Source organism: Stylophora pistillata, chromosome 3 (genome assembly GCF_964205215.1).
Source record: "Stylophora pistillata chromosome 3, jaStyPist1.2, whole genome shotgun sequence".
Lineage (NCBI taxonomy): Eukaryota > Metazoa > Cnidaria > Anthozoa > Scleractinia > Pocilloporidae > Stylophora > Stylophora pistillata.
Window position 1 is genome coordinate 9,302,884 of NC_142521.1, and position 18,626 is coordinate 9,321,509.

General features: G+C 37.7%; 2 protein-coding genes and 1 non-coding gene across 4 annotated transcripts; 1 reads left to right on the forward strand and 2 right to left on the reverse strand.

The window, feature by feature from the left end:
* Nucleotides 1–119: 119 nt before the first annotated feature.
* On the reverse strand, nucleotides 120–17,597 carry LOC111322265 (poly [ADP-ribose] polymerase 2). Of its 2 annotated transcripts, none has more exons than XM_022925342.2 (18): nucleotides 17,457–17,597; nucleotides 16,597–16,932; nucleotides 15,891–16,103; nucleotides 15,216–15,305; nucleotides 14,953–15,071; nucleotides 14,424–14,520; nucleotides 8,924–8,999; nucleotides 8,362–8,624; nucleotides 7,520–7,658; nucleotides 7,017–7,080; nucleotides 6,262–6,402; nucleotides 3,956–4,074; nucleotides 3,660–3,759; nucleotides 3,063–3,161; nucleotides 2,595–2,719; nucleotides 2,067–2,149; nucleotides 1,612–1,637; nucleotides 120–875 (listed from the first exon to the last, which is right to left on the reverse strand). In XM_022925342.2, the coding sequence occupies exons 1-18, from the start codon at nucleotides 17,488–17,490 to the stop codon at nucleotides 831–833; spliced, it is 2,169 nt and encodes a 722-aa protein (XP_022781077.2). In that variant the 5' UTR covers nucleotides 17,491–17,597; the 3' UTR covers nucleotides 120–830. The 2 variants fall into 2 exon arrangements, with proteins under 2 accessions (XP_022781077.2, XP_022781078.2); XM_022925343.2 differs by lacking the exon at nucleotides 17,457–17,597 and adding an exon at nucleotides 17,314–17,347.
* LOC148734432 (uncharacterized) lies at nucleotides 9,528–11,870 on the forward strand. Its single transcript, XM_088752086.1, has one exon. It carries the CDS (start codon nucleotides 9,622–9,624, stop codon nucleotides 11,179–11,181), a length of 1,560 nt encoding a protein of 519 aa, XP_088608212.1. The 5' UTR covers nucleotides 9,528–9,621; the 3' UTR covers nucleotides 11,182–11,870.
* On the reverse strand, nucleotides 11,719–14,020 carry LOC111333374 (uncharacterized). Its single transcript, XR_015998423.1, has 2 exons — nucleotides 13,715–14,020; nucleotides 11,719–13,560 (listed from the first exon to the last, which is right to left on the reverse strand). It is a non-coding gene; the product is annotated as an uncharacterized LOC111333374 (transcript).
* Nucleotides 17,598–18,626: the final 1,029 nt, after the last annotated feature.

The window sequence follows — 18,626 nt, forward strand, 5'->3', positions numbered from 1 at the left end:
GCAAGAAAGAGAACCCATCTCATATGAATGTTATTGCAAGACTCCCGGCTCTAAGGGTGAGAAGAGCCTTACGGTACGTGACGTACCGTAAGGCTCTACATCTTATCATAGAGAAGACAAACACTGAAGTAACGTTTTATTCTTTCATTTTGACAAATAGCTTCTCATAACTCTCATGTAAGGTTTTTTTTTTTTCATATCTGCATTTAGTTGGTTTCAGCTTTTAAGTTAGTAAGGGTAGGTGAACCACGGCAGATAAATTTAAAAGGTTTTTTTTCGTCGAAGTACTTACGCTAAAAACGTCAGCTTCCCAAAATTCGCTGCAGCCGTTTACCTGCCTGTATCTATTGTCGTTAACTAATGACTTTATTGACTTGCCCGCCAACAAAACAAAACGGTTTCGAAATTAAAAACTTCTTTTCAGTTCTTTTCGGTTCTAGCTCCACTTTCTCTACGTACTTTTTTCGATCTGTTTGAAGAACTATTCGTCATTTGAGAAAAAGAAGGAAAAATGAAAAGGAAAAGTGGGTGTACAAAAATCGTTTCGTCACCTTCACAGGAGAAAAACAGCGACGTTAGAATCAAATAGTGTTCTGAGCCTTTTTCAGTTACGTAATTTTCCAACAGTTACTTGTAACCTTTCAAACACAGGAGAGGCGATTTAAATCAGGAGGAGCAACATTAATCTAATAACAGCTACTGTCAAATTCATCACTAGCTAAACTGTACTTTTTTTGTTATCTTTAAATAAATATTTTAACTGTCTGCTTGAACACTATTTACGTTGACAGTCACAACTGATACGATCCTTCTTTTGGGAACCTGTGCATCTACTTGAAGTTGAACTTGACTTTCACTAAGTACCGCATGCGAACCTGAGGAAGGATAAAGATGAGCTCAGAATTGATCAAACAAAGTTTGTGATCTTTGACGTAAGACCTCTTGATTCATCAGATCTGGCATAACTTTTACAGCCTTTTATTTGGTGGGGGGAGGGGAGGAGGGGAGGGAGGAGACGACCGGGGTACTTTTTTTTTAAATGTAAAAACGCCTTGGGGACGGGGCTGGTGGATTGATGAAACGCAACGTCGCTCCCCCAGAAGAGGAGGCCTAGTTGCGTGACATCTAAAAAACAGTTACCATGGACACCTTTACAAAGGCACAAATTGCCGACATCTATCATTTCTCGAGCTCCATTCAGCTTTTCAATGAGATTCTTACCCTTACATCTGCGGCTTTAAATTAACACATTTTCTCCCTCCTTTGGCAAAAAAAAAAAATACTTCCTCTAACGGCGGCAAGTTCTGCAGGTTACACAGTTAGTAATTTTTTAAATTTGAATATATCAACAAAGTTGAAATGGTAAATTGTCCACCGTTACGATTATAAAAGCTGACGTTTCGAGCGTTAGCCCTTCGTCGCTCCGACGAAGGGCTAACGCTCGAAACGTCAGCTTTTATAATCGTAACGGTGGCCAATTTACCATTTCAACTTTGTTGATATATTCAAATTATTTCGTTACCCCCACCGACGCAGCCCCAAACAGTTTCTTTAGAAAGTATCAACCTTTATTCATTAGTAATTTTTTTTAACTGATAATACAATTCATACCTGACTCGTGTTGTAGACAATGTACTCTGTGAATGTAGGAAAAAAATTACTTCAATACTTTGTTAACTATGAAGACGACAAGCCTTATCTCATGACAAGAAATTCAAAATAAACCCAAAAAAATTCGCAGAATTACTCCAAGAACTCCTTCTCTAGCCTTGCTTAGGAAACTGTAATCCTTGATTTTCCGAAATCATCATAGACGGATGATAAAAACCTTTTAGTTCGCAAGAAACTCTTTGGAAAGTGATTAGCCAAAACATCATCAAAACCGTAAAGGAGCAACACTACCCGGCACAAAAATATTCTCAAATTGCAACTCTCCAACCTAACATTGATACTCGCGTAATCGTCGACGCCCTTTGCCAGTGAGCCTTAAAAATGTTTCAGTACGCGTGTCCTCTCACTTCGGTTGTTTTCAGCACAAAAATAGAGATAACATAATGTCCAGGTACCGTTATAGTTCAGCGTGTATCCACGTGGGTTCACAACACCGGTCTCAGTAGTTTTACCAAATGGGACAGTAACCCCGTCTGGCCTGTAGGATAAAAACAAGTACCATTACGGTGTTCATGTGTTTCCGAGAGAACTAAGCGATTTTTCAAACCTGAGAGCCAATTAACGAGAGTTCAACAGTCATACTTGAGTCGCACTTCATCTGATAAATTTCCTTGGCAGTACTTATACCACGCAGCTTTCTCCTCGGCAAATCCCTTTTCCACACTCTATACGCCAGGTTTTTTTTTTTTTTTTTAATTTATTTTTATTTTTTATGGAGGCTTCTAAAGGGAAGAACTACTGTCAAGGAAAAGTTTGGCAGAAACCAAACTTACACCCGGTCATGATTTCAGAAAAACTGTACGAGCTTTCCTCTTTCGACTTGGCGCATCCCTTCCCCTGTTGGCGGTTTTCCATAGCTCTTTTAACTGACCGTGTTCTGAGAAACTATTTTATAAAAAATACTGTAATCTTTACAGACTTACATCGTAAAGGTGTCATTCGGATCGGGACCCACCCGACCCATGCCTTTCACACTTTGACAATCAGATGGTAGTTTATCAGCATTATAATCTGCAGCCAAGAGTTCGTTACTCTTCCCCAGAGATACCTGAACGATAGTGAAGCATTTAAGCGTATTATTACAGTGAAAGGCATTGATTGAAGTTTGTATCGTCTGCTTTCAGCCACTTGACTACACTGCGACGACAATGTTTGAGTCTAATGTAAACTAATTTTTTCCCTATCTTCCTTGTGTTGATCTAAGTACTGCACCGCAGGTTTACATAACTGCCGCGAATTCTTTCAGGCCCCCCGTGTGTAAAGAAGTTTAGACAAGCTTAAGAGACCATTCATAAAAGGCTACTACTAATCTCGAAAAGAGTTACCTTTAGGAAAGTGTTGTACTTACAATATCATCACTGAAGAGTTAACGAAAGCGAATGTTTACAAACCTCACTAAGTAAAAGAATGCCAACATTCTTCGATCTTGTTGCAAAGCAGTAGTTTGCACTCTTAGACGACATGTCTGCGAAATAGACACCCTTACCAAACTAGTATATAAGTAGAGAAAAAAAAAATTGTAAACAATGTGTGAATTAAATGTAACGTGAGAAAGCGAGGATAAGTATTTGTTATTAGGTCTCTAGGTTTGAGTTCTGCCAGCAACTAGCAGTGAAAAGAAAAGTAAATAACTAAATGAAAAAAAAAGTAAATATGTAAATAAATACTGAAGTGAATCAGAAAACTTAGAAGTTTCCTGCGCAGCCTTTGACTTGCCTTTTCAAGGAGTCCAGTCGGCGAGCGGAGCGTTAAAGTAAACAGCAGTTGCGGAGCGAAAAACGAGGAATGGTTAGGTCTCAAAACTCGGTCAGTGTCAAAATTTCACCTACTACTTAGTGGCAAATAAATATCTGGAGCGTACAGTACTTCTGCTTTCAAAGAAAAGAGAGCTTGTCGTTTCACGATGTTTCCTCAAGAAGGTTTTCCTGTAAGCCTCACTTTCCAGATACCTGCCAGAACGAGAGCTCAATCAAGTAAACGGTTCTTACCATGTACCCTGTTACTGGCGCCTCTGGCGGAGCTATCCTCAATCCTTGACTTAGAATGCCAACCCAGTTTGTTAAACGAGATCCGTGCCAGAGAAGCATCCTACACAAATATCAAGAGAAAGAACAAGCTTGTCCACTCATCGTTTTGTAACTATCAAACAGGCTGTTCGATAGTTTAGAAGTATTTTTTGTTTATGGGGTGGGAGTGGGGTCAATTAGCCCCTTTGTATGACGGTTGGCGACTATCTCCACTTCACCCCTCACCCCTCCAAAAAATGCATGGGAAAGCTGCTTACCTGTTACCCACATCTGTGAAATCTTTCTTCTTGTGCTCCAGTGCAAACACATCAAGCAGTTCCATGTCATACTGATTATGAGTTGTTGCATGGGTATTCTTTAGATATTTAGAAATCATCTGTAAGAAACAGAAAAAAAAAGGTTTTCAGTAGGCCAGGCCAGTTCTCATCAACAGCGAGCACTTTTTGACAGTCTCGACATATATCAACAATTTTGTAAGAAATAGACAAATTTTTTGAGAGACATGTTTCGGCATGCTTATGCCATCTTCAATCAGTGAGTAACAGAACGTGAGTAATTATATAACAGACAAGTAGATGAATAAAATATTTTACAGTATGATGTAATACAAAAGCGGGTACTAATTACAACGCGACACCAAACATCAAAGGTGTGGACTAAAACGTTCAATGTTCCGGCTATTTTGAGAGGAGGACCCGTCACGATACCGCTTGAAAGTTCTTTCAATAATATGCGAAGGAAAAGAATTACGTTTTATAATTAAAGTGTCGGAAAGTTTCTTAAGATCGTTTTGAAGGCCGGAAGAGGTGTTGATGATTTTGTAGATACGGTCAATAAGCATGTAAAGATGAAATAAACAATTTTTAAAAATCGAATTTCCAGATGGGATTTGAACCCACGACCCTCCGTGATCTAGTCGGATGCTCTAACCACTGAGCTACAGGACACTCTATGGTGAGCAAGGGTCAATTAGTGGGTATTGACTGGAACCGCATCACGCGGCTACACAGCCAAACATCAGCTAGCGCATAGAAGCTCACTAACAGCATCACGCTGTCACATTAAAAGTTCGGATAAGGCAAATTTTGTAGCACGATGGAATAAAACTAAAGAAATTTGTTAGGAGACCAGTGTAGGTTTTTTTTTAATGAAAAACTGAAAAAACACAATCATTCGAAGAGTTGTCGATAAATATATCAAGAAAGGAGAGTTTACCATCATTCTCTTTTTCGAAAGTGAATTTTATGCTGGGGTGCTGTGAATTAATGTAATCAAAAAATGACATAGAATCCTGTTCATTGTGGAAGACACAGAAGGTGTCGTCAACATAACGCCTATGAAGTAGAAGGCGAGTCGAATGGTTAAAATTATTTAGCCATGTTTCCTCGTGGAAACCAAGACAAAGATTAGCTAGGATGGGTGCTAACGAAGAACCCATCGCTACCCCATCAACTTGGTCATAAAATTTTCCATTGAAAAGAAAATGAGTCTCAGCTGTAGCGAATGAAAACAGTTTCTTGAGGTCGGATTTTTGATCGAAAATTTAGGGTTATGCTTGAAAATAAGATCAACAGCAATATCGATAGTTTCATTTAAAGGAATATTGGTAAAAATACTTTCAACATCAAAGGAAATGAGAAACTTGTTGTTAAGATCGAAACTCCTGAGCTCTTCAACAAAAGAGAATGAATCTGTGACCGAGTACTTGTTAGGTAAAAGTGGAGCAAGAAGAGAAGTTAAATACTTGGCTAAATTATAATTATAAGCTCCAATAGAGGATACAATAGGTCTAAGAGGTGGTTGATTGTGATTTTCACGTTTCTTATGTAATTTGGGAAGGCCATAAAATTTTGCTGGTTGTGAACCCTTGGGAAAAATCTTAGTATAGGTATCATTATCAATAGAATGCTTTTTCTTGAGTAAACGGATGAAACGTTTAAGTCTGCCTTCTCTTAATAAAGTGGGATCTTTGTCAAGTAGTTTGAATTTAGATTTACCATTAAGTATACCAAAACAAGTGTCTAAATAAATATTACGGTCTAAAATAACTACTCCATTACCTTTGTCAGGCTTGAGAATTATAAGTCGAGAAACTAGTCGCCACTTCTCTACTAGGATAAAGGAGCACACGGAAAGCGATAGAAACTCGCCTATTTTTAAGCATTTCAACACATCTCCTTCTTGAAAGAACAAATACTCCCTTTCTTGCTTTAGTATTCTGGATTCTGCTAACAACTCTATTGATTTAAAACTCAAAGAAGCTTTTTATAGAAACAAGATCAAACCCGAACTTAACAAACAATTACAGCATTATAACACTTTTCTAGCGTTTTAGTTCACACCTTTGATGTTTGGTGTCACGTTGTAATTAGTACCCGCTTTTGTATTACATCATACTGTAAAATATTTTATTCATCTACTTGTCTGTTATATAATTACTCACGTTCTGTTAATCATTGATTGAAGATGGCATAAGCATGCCGAAACATGTCTCTCAAAAAAGTTGTCTATTGCTTACAATATTTATCACACTTGCTACTACTACGACCATATCAATAATTACCTGGAAATCATTGTGCTCATGGTCCAAGGGCTCCAGAGCACAATGTAGTGTTTTGTAATGCTTGTCAATTGGATGCTCCAGGGATTCCTCCTCCTCCTCCTCTTTCAAGGCTTTGACTGCAATTTGAATATCTCCTAACGCCTAAAAGAGATTATATCAAAATAAACATACACGTTTAATGTTCCATAATGCAAAAGAAAGAAATCACAGCTCCCCAAAACTGTGTTGTCTGGCTAGACAGCTTTTACGAGCTTTCAATGTGCATTCAAGAAGATTTTAATAAATGAATTCATGTAATTCATGTAAAAACATTTTCAGTACAATGACTGGCTGTGCAGCAAGAAAGTTAAAAAAAAAATCCTGTTTCCTGATTGGCCAGGTAATCAGGCAAGATGTGGCTGTCTTATTAGAGAAGTTGTTCAACATTCATTTGTCCTGACCTTATGCTTAGATGTGATAAGTTAAATATAAGCTAACTTTTCCAGGCCTATAGACCACTTTAATAAATGGCTGCCGGATTAATATTCTTTTGTTTAAATTTAAATTAGCCCTACTGGCCTCGCTTGAGATAATGTATTCTTTTGAATTTTGTACTGGAGAACGAGGCTAGTAGGGCTAATTTAAATTTAAACAAAAGAATACTAATCCGGCAGCCATTTATGAAAGTGGTCTATAACCTTTGCACTATAGACTGAGACCAAACATATTTAAGAACTTTGTTAACATGTATGAACAGTAGGACATTGTCAACATACCTCTAACAAATCCAGTTTGATCTTGACATCCTCTGCTGTCCTTATGAGAGGTGGTCTTTTCATCCTAAAGGAGGAAGGAACATGATGATTTTATTTGTTTTCTGTTTCACTGAAAAAAAAGAAAACATCTTAGAGCTTTATTTTCCTAGAAGGTTGTACAACCAAAACCAAACTTATAGCTGACAACAGCTAATCAGAAGGAAGGAATTAAATATCATCAGCAGCAAAAGAAAACTCAAAGTCAAAATACAAGTTGCAATTACTTCCAGTTTTGAAGCTGATTAGTTGAGAGGACAGCGAGGGCTTTCTGGACCAATCAAAAAACATAGTGAAGCAAAACTGACTTAATATCATTTCACTTTCAACAATCCATTGGAAACTGCTCTAGACATAACTTTATATGATTCAGGAGTTGACATACTGCAAAGCAAATCAGCCATCAGAAAGAAATACGAGACTTATGGTCTGATGACTCATATGTCAGGTTGATACTATCCACATACCCAAAACAGTGAGGGATTCTTGTGTAGAACTCATCACATGCTTTCACCAGTTTAGAGCCAAAGTCACTGTTCCTAATGCAAGTATCAATCTCCTTCAGGGCTTCATACCCAGCTTTAATTTGATTGGTGGTGAGCTTTCCTAGAGAGATTGCATGGAAAATGCACAAAAGATTGGGTAAAAATAAGAAGGGCTTGACACCAACTTTTCAACTTACTAGCCGAGTGGCTAGTGATATCTTAAATGTTATGGAAATTTCCGTTTGTTTACTGGCCAAACTGGCCAGTGGAAATAAAAAACCACTGGCCAAAACTGAATTTCTACTAGTCTGTGGCTGGTGGGCTACTGTTAGAGTTGAGCCCTGAATAAGGCCAACTTCCCTTAGATCTTACAACAAGGAAATTTTTCATTAACCTTTGAGATGATCCCCATTTTCATTCTGTGACTTGATTTTCCAATCCCAGAAAAATATGATACAACAAAACAAAACGACAAGCCACTTGACTAAAGCTAAAATACAGTGGAATAGAAATGCTAGAGGTATAGATGCTCAGGATCAAAAAGGGAAAATCAGAGAAGTTGTATTCTACCAGCCAATTACTGTAAATTAAATAACAAGGATCACAATATGCCAGTTATTGTTACTGAAAACTAACCTATTGAAGCAGAATATCATGTTTCATAAAGTATCCCACAGTTAGTCAACCTCATTGTCTTATGAAGACTGACAGAATGTAGGGAAAACATCCTGATCTCCATCAGGATATGCTACACAGTCATTGTGAATCTGAAACAACAAGATCCTATCAACTTTAAGTATCTTTTGTCTAGATTGCATAGTTACCAAGAGGTGCCTTCCTGGTATCATAGTGCATCTCTTTCAACATTTCTTCCATTGCCTGTACACTGCAAATCAGTTCTATCAAGTTCTGGATTCTCTTGTCCAGTTTGCTTTCTAGAACAGGTTTTTCTTCTTTAACAGGTGCATCAACTTCATCTTTTTCCTCTTTGTCAGCATTGTAATCCATGATCAGAAGATCATACTTCCCTGGAACCTTTTGAAAGTTATGTCTGTTTCCCCAATTATTTTTTGTCTTGTCTGTGAATCTGAAAATGAGATTATTATTTTCCTAAAATGAAATTTATATTTTGTCATGGTTGACCTAGAAATGTTGTGTTGATTCTCTCCCTAACCAAACTTGAAAAGCCTTGCACAAGCAGTACTCCCTCTTTTCATTTAATTTTTTTTTCTGGTTAATTAACTTTTTCTTCTGGCCACCATTTCATGATATTGGGTCACCAAATGGCAATTTTAAAATAGTTGAGCTTAAAGACCAGCCAAATAGTTCACATAAATAGTGTAGACCACATAAATAGTAATTCCAATGCAAACACAGTGACCTTACTTTTTAGAGAACACTCTTTTAGCCTCCTCAAGATCTGGCCCACAGGTAACTAAGTTGTTTTGACCACTGAATCCCACTGAAAAAAAAAAAACACATGCAGATAGTATGAATAATAATAAAGGTTTAATAATAACAAAGGTTTATTAGCATTCCAAAAATGAATTGGCTCTTCTATGCTAAAATTACTACACTATTCTAATTATGCTATATCATATAATTTACAATAAATCACATTCTAATTAAGGATTAAAATATAAACAAGCTAAAAGGCCTGAGATTCATGTTTCTAATCTTTTTCCTGCATTAGTAAAAAGATATGATGTCAAATTACTCTTAAAGGATCGAAAGTCTGTACAGTTCCGCAGATAACTTGGTAATGCATTGAAAATGACTGCTGAGCTGTCTTTAAAAGTACCAGTTTTGATGGGCACCTTTAATCTGACTTCACAGGATGAGTGTAGATTTCTTGCTGGTACGTGTTGTTCGAGTTTTAAGTACTGTGGCCAATAGTCAAAATATAGTGCTTTGAATACGCACTGCAGTAATTCGCCGGTAACAAAACGAAAAAGGGCCTGGGATCGAATGTTGATCGCAAAGCATGCATGGATTGATTGGCTGGACAGGAAGACATGTTGACATACATGTGTTGTAATTTATCCTGTTCAAAAGAGACTAATTCAAAGCTGTTTTGAAGGAAAATGCCACATCATTTTAACTGTTGTGTGCCCCAGTGTACCAACAACTTTAGAAACAAACCAAATCTGGAATATTACAGGATTCCCAAGTGCGAAAAGGCTCGGAAATACTACAAAGTATCGCTTAGAAACGAATCGCTAAAGCTGGATTCTTCCCAAACGAGAATCTGTTCTGAACACTTCGAAGGTGGCCAAAAACTCAGCAGAAATCATCTGCCAACAATATTTCCATGGACAAAAGAGAGAAAATCAAGGAGAGAAATCTTTAAGCATGACTTTGTGCCAAAGAAAAGGAAAGTCTCATCAGTTGTTGTATCTACTACTGATACTGACAGCAGTTACTCTGACAACAATGCCAACATTGTAACCCAAACAACACCGACCTCGACTGAATCACTGCACGAGGATCCATACTATACGAGAGAAGTTCAACCTGAGGAAATACTGAATAATTTTCGAGAAGAACAACATCAATATCTTTCTAAACACACTCAAACTGACATAGATTTGGCATCATTGGAAGAGGTATTGAATGAGGTATCTAAACTCAAAGAGGAAAACCAAAAATTGAGAGATAAATGTGACCAGTTAACAAAAGAAAACAAACATTTGAACTTTATTTCAAGTAATAGTGAAGTTTTTAATATTGAGAAGTACAAAGATAATCCTGATGACATTGCATTCTACACTGGACTCTCTGATTATGAAATGTTAATGATGTGTTACAACCTAGTGAAAGACTCAGCTAAGAATATAAGCTACAATTATGAAAGAATATACTGTGACTTAGAAAGTACAAAACAACCTGGCAGACCTAGAGCACTATCAGCATTCCAGGAATTCATAATGACTTTGGTGCGAATACGACTGGGATTGTTTGAGAGAGACTTGGGCCATAGGTTTAATGTTTCTCGCATGTCTGTTTCAAGGATAACTAACTCATGGCTGAGATTTTTGAGGTCAGAGTTCGAGCCACTTATACAGATACCACCTGATGATGTTTTGAAATTTCATATGCCGAAAGTCTTCAAAGAAATCTGTCCTGACACTGTTGTCATTGTAGACTGCACTGAGTTCCAGATGGAAAAGCCATCGTCACTCGATGCCCAATCTGCCTGCTATTCATCCTATAAGAGCACTAACACAATGAAAGCTTTATTAGGAATCACACCAAGTGGAGTTGTCTGTTTTGTTAGTGAACTATTTCCAGGAAGTACTTCTGATCTAGAAATAACAATGCAAAGTGGCTTTCTTGGCAAACTTAAAAGAGGTGACGAGGTAATGGCTGATAAGGGGTTTAATTGTCAAGATGAGTTAGCATCAGTTGGAGTTGTGCTAGTTAAACCTAATTTTCTAAAAGACAAAAAGCAATTTTCTACCAAAGAAACAGAACATAATAAAACAATTGCAAGTCTCCGTGTCCACGTGGAAAGGTTAATGGAACGTATTAAAAACTGGCATATTTTTGATCGTAAAATTCCCATTTCAATGTCACCTGTTGCCTCTGATATATTAATTGTGGTGGCTGCTCTATCAAATTTTCTTCCTCCCTTAATAGACTAATTAGATTTTGTACATGTTCATGGTAGAGTGCATTTCATTGTTGATGTGTGAAACACTTTGAAAGCAAAATTGTGCAAATTAGTGCATGTTTCACTCTTATAATGAAATGCACCCAAGGTGTAAGATAGAGCAAAAACACGAACTTTGAAATGATATTAAATAGTTATTGACAAATATTTAGTATGTAGTGACAAATTAATGATATCACTGGACCAGAATAGTTTTTAGTCTTGCTATAAAACAAATGCAATTGACAGAGACCACTTTAAATATATGGTACTGTCATTAAATTGTTCAGGATTGAGCACAAAGCAAAATGAAACAAAACTATTTATTCTAAACATGAACAAAAGCTGCAGAATATAATACATTACATGATAATATATTTGCTTGACGTTTTGATCTGATAAATCTTTAAATTGTTTTCCACACATGTGCAGTCTACACTTTGATGCATTAACTTTAACTATAACTAAATATATTATACTTTGCCTCTTTTGTATTCTTTTGTCCAGTGACAACTATTGTGGTTTATTAAACTTTGAAATTACAATAACTGCACAGGTATTTAAAAGCCACTTATTTCAATAAATAGTGCCTGTTATTGTTGTTAGTATTTTAACCTTTTTAAAGGTTACACTACATGTAGACCCATTATGTCCAAGATAATTAAAATTGTGCAACTTATATTCAAGACTGCAAGGTTTTCTTTTACACTGTTCTAAATGAATTCATTTAAATCAATTTAGGCACAGTGTATTCAAATCTCAACTGACATCTTGCTAACCCATATTTGACTCGAGGATATGACATCTCTGGTAAAACTTGTAGTTGAAAGAAATTGCAAAGTTTAGGAAGAACACTTTCCCAAAACTCAGAGTTGAAGTTGACTCGCTCAATGTATAGCTCATTTCCTGTTGATCCCTTGACTACAAAATCTGTCCATTTACGCTGGGTTACAAACATCTGTTGTTGTATTTGATAGAAATACTTATGTCCAGTGTTCATCTTTAGATGGTTGTCACCACAGTCCTTACATATTCTTCTTTGAAGCAGACCTTGTCTAAGACTCTCACTGTCATTTAACTGTATCAATTTCATTTCAAGAAGTCCAAGTGGTTGGGAAACATGAGGATCTGACACTAGACCATCAGGGGTGGCTGCTAAGAAACCATGGATTTGGCTAATAAAAAGCCCACATGGCTCAACTGAAAGATTCCTGTAGCCTGAGTTATGCTTAGATGTAACATATAATCTTTCAATTTCTTCTTCTTTCTCTAAACCCTGATTCATTGCAAAACTCTGATACTGTTTATTATACTGTAAGACATCTGCAAGTGCCTTTGTTGGTGATGTAGTGGCTTCAAAGAGGCAACCCGGTAACATTTCGAAGCTGTTATTCTACACTTTCTGTGATAATTCCAAAGCTTGTCCTCTGATTGTCCTCTAGTCTTTTGCTCAACTTTGGTAATTTCCTTTTCCTCTAGATTCAACTTTTTCTCAATTTCTTTGCATTTTTCACTTATTTCCCTTAGGGATGGTGGAAGGACTTTGAGCGGCGAAACAATGGTGTCTTCTTCTTTAACCTCTTGTGGCAGTATGTGACTCCAGCCAACAATGTTACCACTTTTGGTTTGATAGTCTTTGATAGTTTGTAACATATTGTTCACTTTGGCATCTGACCACTCTCTCTGATGTATAGCTCGAACATCTTTCCCTTTCTTGATATTTGGTGTTCTGTCAGTCTTAACTTGTTTGCTGTAGTCATGTTTATGAAATGACATGGCTGAGATTGGTGATAGAGGACCTTTTCGTTTCCTTGGGATATTCCATTTACATGGTTTAGAAGTACATGATTCTATGGAGATCTTTTCTCTTTCTTTGCAATATTCAGCCAAGGCAAAGAGAGTTGCAGACACATGATTACATCTTCCGTCTATTCCTGCTGGGCAACCACAATATGCTTTGAGTACTCCTCCAATACTTGACATTACTATTTGACATTGGTATATTAAGTTCTTTTTCATTGATGGGAGAACTTGGCTCTTTATAAAGTGCTTCCCACTTTCCTTTAAATGGTGAATAGAATGTACGTTCCCAGACTTATAAAAATTGAACCCCTTTACAAGAGGTTTAGCAGTTGAGAGTTGTTTTTTTGAGTCAACTGAGTCGATCATGTAACGCCAGATGGTTGCAAATGACACTTTAGGGAGAGCATTGAGATCAGAGTTGAAACCTTCTTTTGGAAATTTTCCATTTGTTTGAGGCTCTCTCTTATCAAGCAAACCAAGATCTGCTTTTTTCTTCATAATATTAGCGCCGTTGTCGGGGTCTCTAAGATATTTCTTGTCAAGGCCATTTTCTACATAGTGTTTTAGCCTATGCAAAACGATTTTAAATAATGTTAATGGAGTTCTAAGCAGACGATTTAATGTATAAAATCTTTAAGTGAATATGTTTTCCATCAGAAATATTAATGGGTTTTATGTGAGCAAAAGAAAGAGCTACGAAAAAGCTGAATTTGACCCTTTACCTGCTGACTAAAGCTGACTTTTTACCACTTGTTTTCGCTCCCCTACAAATCAGCCAGCGCTTTAGCTGTACCACACTGCATGCCTCTACATTTCTGTTTTGCAAAACAGCCCCAGGTATATCGTCTTCAGTTAAAATAAAGCCTTCTTCTTTAGTTTCTGAGAGCTTACTATCATTCGCAATGGACGCCATTTTGATTTCTGTCCAGCCAAACAATCCATGCATGCTTTGCGATCGCAGTTTCAGTCCCAGGCCCTTTTTCGTTTTGTTACCGGCGAATTGATAACTTCTATGCTCTATCACCGGTAGCCAGCCCAGCTGGCCTTATGAATGTCAAAATGTGGTAAGAACACAAAAGTGACACATAAGGCAAAGCTGGGTATGTCACTGATGTAAGTATAACTTCTTGATACAATGTTACTTTTGGCCACAAATAATCCTGGCATTGTTTGTGAATATATGGAAGTCATATATTTGAACTGCAGTTAGAGAACATGTATGACAGTGATCTTCGCTGTAATAAACACAGCTCAAGCAGTTGTGAAAAAAAAAAAAAAAAAAATGAGTCGTGTGTTTGAATCCTGTACAGGCCTGAATTTTTTTTCAGGCTCCTTTTCACAACTGCTTAAGTTGTGTTTGTTACTGCGAAGATGGCTCTCATACTCGTGATCCTATCATTATTTTCAGTGATCAGATGTTATTATCACAACCTCTTCCCCATCTTTGCCAGACATAGTACTTCTTTGCTCGGTTATCTTCCAGCAATTGAATGAGATAGAACTTGTTGTTGTTGTTCATGACATTTGTCTGCAAAAGAATTGAAACAGACAGCATATTTAGCACTTGTGAAATGGTAACAGAGGCTACATAATTTCTTTGTTGGGGTTCTAAGTTAAAGCCAATTTTTACTCTCTGGAGACCTACACGTTTTCTAAAAAATCTAGTTACCTTTTAAATAGTTTAAATAAATTGGTTCAGATTATTTTTGTTAAAAATCACTTAGACATCCATGGAATTAACAAAAAAAAACTGTGATGATATCAGTACACCTATTGATTCATTAATAATATTATTATACATTGCTGAGCAAAAGGGAAATGATAAGAGAGAAATTTATCAATGTTAAGATATTGCTTGATTTAGCATAAAATTCTCTGATCTAAATTTTAAGAATTGTGTGGTTGCCAGTGAGGAAAACTGATGACAGAATCTTAGAAGTGACAAGCATGAAAGAATTACCTGGTTTAGCATTACGTCCCAGATGTCGTCTCCTTGGGTAAACACATGAGTGCTGTCTTTAATTGTACAGAAACTGTCCACTGGAGCCTTTCCACAGAACACAAATGATTTGACATCACCTATAAGAAACACTGCTAATCAAATTTTTGACTTATCTATGTTAATCTCATTTAGGTACACCACTGAATCATGCAAGCATTCTTTCAGGTAAATACCAGCACTTTTCCGAGCAACAAAAAAATTTCAATTCACAGAATACTTACCATTTTCAGCTTCAGCTTCCTTTTTCACTTTCTTGTTTGCTATTGCAGTAATCTTATCTGCTGTCATTGCTTTGGGTTGGACCTTTGAAACTGGGGTGAGAAAAATTGTAATATCTAAACCACAAGATTCATCTTCAATCTTTAATCACTATGCAATCACTACTAATGATAAATCAGGATTGATGTCCCCAATAAGTTTTTGAAGAAAGCAAATGTTAGATGTGCTTCTTAATATCCCTCATTTGATTTCAAATCATTCAGTAAGGATTCTTGTGAACTTTGTACAAAGACACAAATGTAATTTTGCTTTCACATGTACAGATAATGTGGCCACCAGGTACACAGGGTTCTTGGGTTTTGGTAAATCCAAACGGTCTCTTGACAATTGTCTCTTAGCATCCTTTTCCATTTACTGTTCAACAAAGTATCAACAGTTTTACACCAAGTATAAGTTTGCATTACTGGTTGATAAATTTCCTTTATCTTTATTGTATTTCCTTTACCTTTACTGTATTTTGTGGGAGAGAAATATCATCTAAGTGATCACTTGCATTTACTGAAATAGCTACTTTGGTTAATATTCAGTAAAATAACAATGTTTTTTTTTTTGCACAGCCCCTATAAAACAATCAATTACCATCCCTTAATATTAAAACACTGTCAATATCAACTTACTAGCATCAGAGGCCTTGATTCGATGTACATTCTTCACTCCCCTTCCAGTTTTAGTTGTTTGAACTTTCTTTGCTAAATCAAGAATAAGTTCTTTTTTATCATCTTTGAATTTGATGCTGGACAATCCAACCATGTAGGCTGCCTCAAAAAGGTAAACAATAGGTTTGGAGTATTCTGTCCACTTTCCCTTAGCACCCTCATATTCCCAAGTATCTGCAGAGGAAAAAAGCAAGTAGCAAGCACACTATTAGAGCAATTTTGAATGAATTGTTCAAAGAGATTGGAAGGTTGTCATTAGAAGGTGGTTGGGAGCAGAAAACCCATCAGACCATTTTGTGCTGGCTTTTTGTGATCAAAGACAGATGATAAGTATTTTTGAACTAGTTCTGACATCAATGTCACTCAAATACATGTATGTCCCAGGATGCTGGAAATCATATCTCTGAGAGTTCCAAACTTAATTTTTTTTTTTAAGGAAGAGCTACCTTCTGGCCCCCCTTCAGTAATGTGTTACTTTGCAACACACCATGCTTGCTATGCAACCAAAATTCAACTTAGCTGCTGACTCGTATTAAATTTTTCAAGTACATAGCTTCTATTTTTAAAGTAGGGGTAATAAAACTATCCTTTTACACCAACTTCCTCCTTTTTTCTTTTCACTGGACAGTCATAAAAGGAAGAGGCAAAGTGTACATCAATGTCTTACATTCATCTGGATCTACACTTCCATCCACCAGAGCACATCGCGTCCTAATCTCCCATCCAGTTTTCTTATTCCTCTGCACCATCCTCTCAAATATCACTGTGACCTCAGACTTGCCATCTTTAATATCCACGTCTGGTTTTCCAGCTTTGAAGGCTTCAATAATACCTCCAACCTGATCAGCAGAGTACTTTGTCCACGTTGACTTACCAGACTCTCTTTCCCAAGTTACTGGTTTTGGACCAGGTGAAGCATTAGTAGGTCTTGCACCATTTGAATCAAGTTTTGCCTTTTTTACGGGCTCACCATTTTTTGCTGTGTCCTGGTCATTAGTGCTGGCTAAAATTTTCATAGGAATGCATCATGTTTCATTAAGTACATTTTATTACTTGACTAATCTACGTTCTTATCAGATGATAATCAAACCAAACAACACAAAACAGTTGCGATAATATGCACTAGTAATTAAGCATGGCCGAATGAGTTCACCTCGCCTAAAATAATACCCAATAACATAATTAACTAGAGAAACGTTACGAGATTTTTATAGAACTTCTTTCTGTAGTGTTTCTTTTTGAGTCGTGTGCATATGTGAAAGTGCTACATACGGTACTATGCTTGAGTTTACCTAATTTACCTCCTCTTTTGTTCTATTCCCGTAATAAATACTAACTGATTATCATTATTTTAACCCAAAAATTCTTTAAACTTTCGGAATACCTTTGATAGTCTTGATCATTGCGCGTAAAAAAGCTTACACAGTGTTCACGTGTGTAGTAGGGTTAGAAAATCACATCCCAACACAGTTGGTTAAAAAATCTACGTGTATGATCAAAATGCATTTTTCACTTTCCAGTACTCACGTGGTGCTTTTCGTCGTCTCTTCCTTTCAGACATAGAGCTCTAGCTATTTCATTTAGATTTTCACTTTTGTGGAACTACGCTATATGGGAATTCAAGATGGCGATTAATGTTTGCCAAGGAGCGGCAAGTAATTCATGGCAGTCTCCATATAGACTCCCTGTTACCCAGTCTCCATATAGACTCCCTGTTACCCATTCTCCCTGTGTACCCTGTGTACCCAGTGTACCCTGTGTACCCTGTGTACCCATGTGTACCCTATGTACCCGTGTGTACCCTGTGTACCCTGTGTACCCTGTGTACCCTGTGTACCCTGTGTACCCGTGTGTACCCTGTGTACCCTGTGTACCCTGTGTACCCTGTGTACCCTGTGTACCCGTGTGTACCCTGTGTACCCGTGTGTACCCTGTGTACCCTGTGTACCCTGTGTACCCTGTGTACCCTGTGTACCCTGTGTACCTATGTGTACCCTGTGTGCTCTGTGTACCCTGTGTACCCTGTGTACCCATGTGTACCCTGTGTACCCATGTGTACCCATGTGTACCCTGTGTACCCTGTGTACCCATGTGTACTCTGTGTACCCTGTGTACCCTGTGTACCCTGTGTACCCTGTGCACCCTGTGTACCCTGTGTACCCTGTGTACCCTGTGTACCCTGTGTACCCTGTGTACCCTGTGTACCCATGTGTACCCTGAGTACCCTGTGTACCCTGTGTACCCTGTGTACCCTGAGTACCCTGTGTACCCATGTGTACCCTGAGTACCCTGTGTACCCTGTGTACCCTGTGTACCCTGTGTACCCTGTGTACCCTGTGTACCCATGTGTACCCTGTGTACCCTGTGTACCATGTGTACCCTGTGTACCCTGTGTACCCTGTGTACCCGTGTGTACCCTGTGTGTGTACACAGGGTACACAGGGTACACAGGGTACACACGGGTACACAGGGTACACAGGGTACACAGGGTACACAGGGTACACAGGGTACACTGGATACACACGGGTACACAGGGTACACAGGGTAAACAGGGTACACAGGGTACACCGGGTACACAGGGTACACACGGGTACACAGGGTACACACGGGTACACAGGGTACACAGGATACACACGGGTACACAGGGTACACACGGGTACACAGGGTACACACGGGTACACAGGGTACACAGGGTAC

Coding starts and splice junctions, on each gene's coding strand:
- LOC148734432 (XM_088752086.1), top strand. CDS start 9,622: ATGCCACATCATTTTAACTGTTGTGTGCCCCAGTGTACCAACAACTTT.
- LOC111322265 (XM_022925342.2), bottom strand. CDS start 17,490: ATGTCTGAAAGGAAGAGACGACGAAAAGCACCAC. Junction 15,072..15,215: donor GGAAGCTGAAGCTGAAAATG/GTAAGTATTCTG, acceptor TGTTTCTTATAG/GTGATGTCAAATCATTTGTG. Junction 6,403..7,016: donor TCAAACTGGATTTGTTAGAG/GTATGTTGACAA, acceptor AATCTCTTTTAG/GCGTTAGGAGATATTCAAAT.